This window comes from Asparagus officinalis, chromosome 8 (genome assembly GCF_001876935.1).
Source record: "Asparagus officinalis chromosome 8, Aspof.V1, whole genome shotgun sequence".
NCBI classification, from domain to species: Eukaryota; Viridiplantae; Streptophyta; class Magnoliopsida; order Asparagales; family Asparagaceae; genus Asparagus; species Asparagus officinalis.
This window is the reverse complement of record NC_033801.1, coordinates 17,662,170-17,670,111: the sequence shown is the minus strand read 5'-3', so window position 1 is coordinate 17,670,111 and position 7,942 is coordinate 17,662,170. Positions and strand designations below refer to the sequence as shown.

At 41.1% G+C, this 7,942-nt stretch overlaps 2 protein-coding genes across 2 annotated transcripts in view; one reads left to right on the top strand and one right to left on the bottom strand.

The window, feature by feature from the left end:
- The window catches only part of LOC109822383 (probable linoleate 9S-lipoxygenase 4), a 10,077-nt gene extending 3,371 nt beyond the window's left edge, over positions 1 to 6,706 (top strand). The window contains exons 4-8 of the mRNA XM_020388576.1: positions 3,378 to 3,463; positions 3,552 to 3,659; positions 3,740 to 4,047; positions 4,625 to 4,888; positions 5,752 to 6,706. Of these exons, the coding sequence (XP_020244165.1) occupies positions 3,378 to 3,463; positions 3,552 to 3,659; positions 3,740 to 4,047; positions 4,625 to 4,888; positions 5,752 to 6,520 (1,535 nt within the window). The 3' untranslated portion in view covers positions 6,521 to 6,706. The remainder of the gene's footprint in view (positions 1 to 3,377; positions 3,464 to 3,551; positions 3,660 to 3,739; positions 4,048 to 4,624; positions 4,889 to 5,751) is intronic.
- LOC109820135 (suppressor of disruption of TFIIS) overlaps positions 7,274 to 7,942 on the bottom strand; it is a 2,340-nt gene continuing 1,671 nt past the window's right edge. The window contains exon 8 of the mRNA XM_020386224.1: positions 7,274 to 7,722. Within this exon, the coding sequence (XP_020241813.1) occupies positions 7,537 to 7,722 (186 nt within the window). The 3' untranslated portion in view covers positions 7,274 to 7,536. The remainder of the gene's footprint in view (positions 7,723 to 7,942) is intronic.

Below are 7,942 nucleotides of genomic sequence, written 5' to 3'. Positions count from 1 at the left end.
ACACTTCAAATCAAAGCACCTGCACTTCAACAGGGACGTCCCGTGACACTCGTTATTATCTGCTTTGCCGTGGTGCCTCCACCTCTCATGTGTACACCAAAAGATCTTCGTCACCTCTGACATTAAGAAGCAAATCAACCATGCTTCTCTTCTCAACTTGAGCCTGACAATAACCTTCCCCCGCTTGTTGTCTTTATGCTCCACCTGCATCGCTCGTCTCAAACTATATCGGTGCACCTCTCCTACTCCACACTATGAGCCGGATACCTCTATCTCCTTTATCACTTGGCTTGGACCGAATATGAGCGCTCATCGTCTTCAAGTCCAATGTCACCATCTCCATCAGCATGTGTGTCGCTCAATCATTCCTACTTGCAAGCTCCATCTAATCTGATACTGTCCACATTGAGTCTACACACCAACCAACTTTTGCTCTCACAATAACTCTGAATAATTATATGCTGACAACTCTACTGCTAGAATCACGTCTGATTCTCTACACCAGTCTCATATGTCGCATACTCGCTTGCCCTATCTGTCATTAGATCTGTCTCGGTACCACCATCAGAACTTATCAGCACCTTCTGATGAATCTGAGCATAATCTGAAAAATCAGACCCTTCCATCACGTTCAGAGCACTCCAAAACCTAGGAATCAACTCCTGGATTGTCGAAATCTGCTTCCAAACCCTTCTTTTTTTTCTTTTTTCATCTTGATTCTTGTAACGGCGCCAATCTTCACTTTTGTACGACGTCTATCTTGCAAACTTGCTCTCGGATCCATCATCATGGCTCTGATACCACTTGTTAGGGAATTTAGTCTCCCCGCCTACTATGATTTACGCAACTTAGAAGCCAACCCACAATCAACAAGATATAAAACAATCACAACAACAAGAAAGAACACTGAGATTTACGTGGTTCGGTCGACCAACTTTGACCAATGTACACGAGACAACAATACAAAAAATCCACTATGTATTAGGGAGAACTACAAGAGAAATCACTCAACTCTCGTCTCTCAATCTCTCAACCTCACATACATAATCAACTCTCATATTCTCTCCAAAACCCACTCCTTACAATCTTTTGAACGGACGTCAAAGACTGTGAAACTCTCTCCTAATGTTATAATCTTTTGCACGGATAAAGATCATGAAATCCTCGCCTCTTGCACAATATTCTTGAATCAGGCTACGCCCTCTGCTAACCTTAGATTACAAGAATATTGGCTCTCTCTCTTTTCCTTAGTTTTTCCTCCAGCAATAGAAGAATATATATATATATATATATATATATATATAGGAAAACCAAAAACTCTATCTCTAGTCTAACTTCCTAATTAGAATATCATTCAAACCCCTAATCATGATGAGATCCAATTTTCTAATCATGATAGATCTCTAACCCTATCTAATTCTCATGAAGTTATACAAAAAATCAAAGACACAATCCCAATAACTTTGCCCTTGTAGTGAGCTATTGTAGCATTTTTATGTATAAAATTTAATGCGTTTGGAGATTTTGGTAATGATGTGATTATGTACTTTTTTTTCCAAAATATGAAAATTTGTCAGTGACAATTGTATATATTTTTTAATTTATTGATTATATAGCAACATGGCTTCCCAAAAGTTGTAGAGCCGCCACTAGATGTCAGTTAATGGCATGCTATGTTACTGTTTGTTGGAAATTTGCAGTAAAAAGACAATGAAAGAAAAAAAAATTGACTTGTATTCTCTCAAAATCAATTACAATTTGGATTCTGATTACAAAAGAGAGGAGAATGAGTTTGATTCTCCCCTTTGTTTAATTCTGGGTTCTTCACGATGGCGATGAGATGCCTCCCTCGAATGCTCGCGTCGAGTTTGCTTCTCGTTGACGATCCGAACGTCTTGATTCACTGGAACGTAGTCTTCTCCTCACGATTTGACGCTGTGGAGAACTTGCGTGGCAAGTCTTAAAAATAACTCTTACCGAGTTAATAACTCAGAGCGAGTTTATCTCTATGAAAGAGTTGATTTAAACCGAAAGTTCGGTTAATAAGCCAAGGATAAAGAAGCTCCTGTTGTCGACCTCTAAAGCTCCAGTCGAAGAACGAATGCTCTTCTTTGCTGCCAATCCTCAGGTCCAAAAAGTCAGCCCTTGACCGAATTTCCCTTTGTTGATGAGAGAAAATCCCCCCCAACAAAAAAAGGATCCGAACTCAGTTGAGTTTCCCACTATTTATAGGGGATTAAGGGTGGTAACTACCCCCTTAATCCGCTCCTCAATGGGCTGAGTGAGGTGTAACCGCCCCCTCTTAAATAGCTCCCTAAATCGTGGGGAAAACGGTTTTGAAACCGTTCTGTTAGTGCTTTGAACGAGTCAAAACGCCAATCTGGGCGTTCTGGACCTTAACTCTGCGTCTTAGAGATGAGACGCAGAGTTGGGCGCTTGTTGGGAGTTGAAAACGTAAGGGCCGCTTGCGTTCGGACCTTAACTCTGCGTCTTAAAGATGAGACGCAGAGTTGGGCGCTCGCTGGGAGTCGAAACGCACAGGCCGCATGCGTTTTAGAGATGAACTCTGCGTTTTAGGCTGAAAACGCAGAGTTGAGCCTGTTTTAGGCTGAAAACGCACAGTTGGGCCGTTTTAGAGGCGAACTCTGCGTTTTAGGCTGAAAACGCAGAGTTGGGCCGTAACTCTGCGTTTTGATGTTATATCACAAGGATAACCTCTGCGTTTTGAGGTTATAACGCTGGTTCGACCTGTGCGTTTTGACTCTGTAATGCAGAGGCGAACCTTAGGCGGGCTTGACGAGCTTCAAGCTAAGTCCAATGTTCTGACGAAGTCCGGTCTTGCAGACGGACTTCAGAACATAATTTGCTACGAAGAACAGGTCTAAACTTTCAAACTGTAAGTCGGAATTGGACGAATTATATATGAAAATCGGTTATCTCGACGAGACGGGGCCATCCGAACCAAGCCAAAGGCTTTAGTTCGCTTCCTCCGTTTCGCCAAATTCCTTACGGTTTGAGAGATATCTGCATTCTAATATGAAGAGACCGTCAATTTGTAGTCTCTTTTGCTAGAGCTTTGCACAGATCGTCCTCTTGTAATCTTCGTCTTGGCTCCTTGAAAATATGAGAGTCGTCAGATTGTAACTCCCGATGTTGATTGTGAATGTTGTTGAATTAGAGCTTTCATCAGTTGTCGTGAAGGTCGTCAGATTGTAGCCTTCTACGTGAAAGTCCTCAAATTGTAGCCTTCTGGAAGTCGTCAGATTGTAACTTCCATCATCGGTGTTTGATGGGGGATCAACTATCTATTGTGATTTTTAGACAGCCTACAGTTACTATATCAATTAGAGTTTGACGATCTTTTTATATGATTTTAGAGAACAAATTCGCTTGGAGGACCGATGAAGAATTTGGACGAGAAATGCTTGCTGGTGTGAACCCCGTCATTCTGAGGCGCCTTCAGGTAAATTGACGTTCATGTATCGTACTGAAATCTAAGTGATCATCTCCTCCTCCCTAAAATAAATCAAAGAACTTCTAAAAACTTTCAGGAATTTCCACCAACAAGTAGTCTTGATCCAAGACTATATGGCAACCATGCTAGCTCCATAACAAAGGATCATATTGCGAAGAACCTAGACGGACTTACAGTTGATCAGGTATTATGTCAAAATCCCATAAAACTTTTTAACTCAAATTAAGATGTAAGCTACACTGATCCTATTTTTTTTCCCTTCAGGCATTGAAGAGCGACAGGCTCTTCATTTTGGACCATCATGACTCCCTTATGCCATTCGTGAACCGAGTCAATATTGCCACTGCTAACAAGATATACGCAACTCGAACTCTCCTATTCCTTAATGATGATAGTACTCTGAAGCCCTTAGCAATCGAGCTAAGCTTACCTCATCCTGAGGGAGAAAAACACGGTGCAGTCAACAGAGTCTTTACACCATCGAATCATGGAGTCGAAGGATCAATATGGCAGTTGGCCAAGGCCTATGCTACTGTTAATGACTCTGGAGTTCACCAGCTCATCAGCCATTGGTACGTGAAATCAAATATAGCATGATCTGTAACTAGAAATGAACATATATATGTCTTTTTGATCAAATTTGTGTTGTAGGTTGAACACACATGCAACAATCGAGCCATTCGTGAAGATGAAGATGATGACAAACCTGGTCGGTATTTATCTAAGTACAGTCCAGAAGCGCGCAAGCTCATGGAAAAGCAGGGGTACGATTTCACACTCGGAGAAGGTTTATACTTCGATCGAGGTCCTCGTACTCCAGCCAAAGCGGTATATGTACCAAAAGGGAGACCAGAGGATTATTATAAATATGGGCGAGGCTTAGGCTATATTTCCTCATCCGATGATGAATGTGGTTGGCAAATTATCAATCAAATTGCTAACAAAACTAAGAAAGGATACTCTTCTGATTCTTCAGCCGAGGATTCCGACACAAGTTGATCAATATGGCAGTTGGCCAAGGCCTATGCTACTGTTAATGACTCTGGAGTTCACCAGCTCATCAGCCACTGGTACGTGAAATCAAATATAGCATGATCTGTAACTAGAAATGAACATATATATGTCTTTTTGATCAAATTTGTGTTGTAGGTTGAACACACATGCAACAATCGAGCCATTCGTAATCGCAACAAATCGGCAATTGAGCGTAGTGCACCCGATATACAGACTTTTGAGCCCACATTTTCGGGAGACGATGAATATCAACGCTTTGGCTCGCCAGATTCTCATCAATGCTGATGGAGTTCTTGAGAAGACTGTGTTTCCTGGGAGATACGCCATGGAGATGTCGTCCGCAGTATATAAAAGTTGGAAGTTCACTGAGCAAGGTCTACCAGCTGATCTCCTCAAGAGGTACACATAAATTACCTAGCATATTTTTTGTTTTCCACCTACCGAATTACTATGTGTAGCTTCAATTAATATATAGCATAGTATAATACAAAATTTTCTTCTATTACTTTTTTGCCTTCATAGCATAAAGCTAGTCATTGGTAACTGAATGGTGACTGTAAATTTTACATAGCGTGACAAGCACAAGGGGTTTATTTAAGAAAAACCGTCTTTCTTAATTAAGCATCTAAGGCTATATATGGCAACCAATCAAAAAATGAGCTCGGATTAATTCTGGCCTAGTTTATCATGTTAGGTTTAAATCAAATAGGGGTGATCTAGCTTTTAATTAGTTTAAGGGGTCATTTTGTGGAGTGCTGCTACGGGGACCTAAAATATGGGACCAATGGAGGGGACATGTGAGGTGTCCCCTTCCTATTGCATAATGAGTTGGCATGACCAACTCATTATGCAATAGGAAGGGGACACCTCACATGTCTTCTCCCTTGGTCCCATATTTTGGGTCCTTAAGTCATTTTCCCATTTTATGAGCTAAGAAAAACTGGCCGAGCTAAAAAGGGGTTGAGGATCATTATTTACCCGATTTTGAGTGGTTGACAAACACAACCTTAGATTTCCAAACATAAAGTTGATTGGTGACTGAATTTCCACAGCATTGATTAAATCTGTCTCCGAATATCAACTCTTTTCGATGGATGGACACTCTTTTTACCACCCATTTCAAATATTAGTGGGTGCTTCAAAGGAAAAGTTCTCGTTGTACCTAATAATTCATTAAATTTGTCTGCCACCACCACCATAACTCCAAGTTACAGTACAGATCTGTACTTTCTAACCGAGTTGCTACGCGCTGTCTTTGTCAGAGGCATTGCAGTTGAAGACCCAACCAGCCCAAACAAACTCCGGCTCCTAATCAAAGACTACCCCTACGCCGTGGATGGGCTCTCCGTCTGGGCCGCAATCGAGACGTGGGTCACTGAATACTGTTCCATCTACTATTCAGACCACGCCACAGTCCAATCCGATACCGAGCTCCAAGCCTGGTGGACTGAAATAATCGAAGTGGGCCATGGCGACAAAAAGAACGAGGCCTGGTGGCCCAAAATGCAATCCATCTCCGACTTGGTCCAAACTTGCACTACGATCATATGGATATCCTCTGCGCTTCACGCCGCTGTCAATTTCGGACAGTATCCCTACGCTGGTTACCTCCCGAATCGGCCAACCATCAGCAGGCGTTTTACGCCCGAACCGGGTTCGTCTGACTACGACGAGCTAGCCAGAGACCCAGGCCGGGTTTTTTTTAGGACTATAACGAGCCTGGTTCAGACGATACTGGGCGTGTCACTGATTGAGATATTGTCACGCCATTCATCAGACGAGGTGTACCTCGGTCAGCGAGATACACTGGAGTGGACATCCGATACGAGGGCTATCGATGCTTTTCAACGGTTCGGGAGCAAGTTGATTGAGATTGAGAATAGGATTTTGGAGATGAACCAGGATGGAAGTTTGAAGAACAGGAATGGGCCGGTTCAAATGCCGTATACTTTGTTGTATCCGAATACGTCGGATCATACGCTGGTTGGTGGGCTAACGGGTCGGGGAATACCAAATAGTGTGTCGATTTGAGGTTTGCAGCGGGTGACCGGTCCAACAGTAGTGTTGATTTCTGCTTGACACGGAGATGATGGTCTATAATTTTGAGGAATCATGAAACTGATTCTGGCGTTAGGAATAATTTGGTTATAGACGCAGTCTGGACTTATGGAGATGATGATGATATTGTATTGTGAATGATGATATTGTATTTGGAAAAAGAGGTACACTCATATATATCTACATAAAATGATGTTGTATTGCTAATTTGTTAGTGAGTTTGATTTTATTATTTTTTTAATTATTATTATTATTTTGGCGAGGAAACTTCGCCATGATGCTTCGAAACATGGGTATCAGACCCTGGGCATGGGTAAAGGGCACTCTCCCTCCCCAATGCACGGCCTCGAGTATTCCATGAAATTAAATTCGTGTAGGTACTCCTCGCCTCACAAATTAAAGTCGAACATGAGATCTTAGAGTGTTACTAATAGATAGATTATCAACTAGATTAGACCCTCTTGGATCAGTGAGTTTAAAAATTGAGTTTAGTGTATATTAGCTGTAGTATATGAGAAATAAAGGATTCTATTTTTTTATGTAAATTATGATCATCCAATTTCTAAACAAAGTACAATCGCAATATTATTTTCATGCCTCGTCTAAATATACACTATGCCATTTTATACATTAGCTCCGTTTATTAGTCAAAGATAAGGTGGTTTATCAACTTCAATTATCAACAGCAATCATTTATATATTAAATCAAATAAAAAAGAAAGAACAAGAAGTTATGATCATTTCATAAGTACATTTTGATAGGGAAACAAGTCAGCATGACAACATAATAGCTGGAGTACAGCCAACACTTCATCTTGTTAACATCAACATCCACATCATCTTATTCCATAAACAAATGCAACAAAAGCAAGTAGTATGTCTACAACATATCACCATCCATCAGATCGTCGTGAGGATATGTTCAATTATGGATGGTGAGCGTACAAGCCCGTCAGCATTCATGATATATATACTCTTCTCGTGAGTGATTAAGCTTCAATGGTGGTGGTTGGCCTAATGGAATCCAATTCAATCCTCATCACTATTGAGTCGTGTTCTTCATTTGCATTTGCATTCTTCTTCTTTTGTCCCCAAATCTCTGGTATCATTGCTTTTAGGTTGAACATTCCATCTACCAAATAATCTGCTTCGTTGGTCTTCACCCTCTTGCCAACCTGTGAAAATTGCCATTGTCGCTGTTAACAGGATTTTCTGATAAAATATTAAAGTTAAAAAATGTTTGCTGATAATCCCTTCTAACCGGGAGGTATGCTATTTTGAGATAATCGTCCAAACTCCAAAGTTAAGGGAGTTTAAACATTAGAACCCTCTTAACTTTGGATGATTACCGGAAAACCCCCCTTAACTTTCAAAATATTCAGAACCTCAACGCCG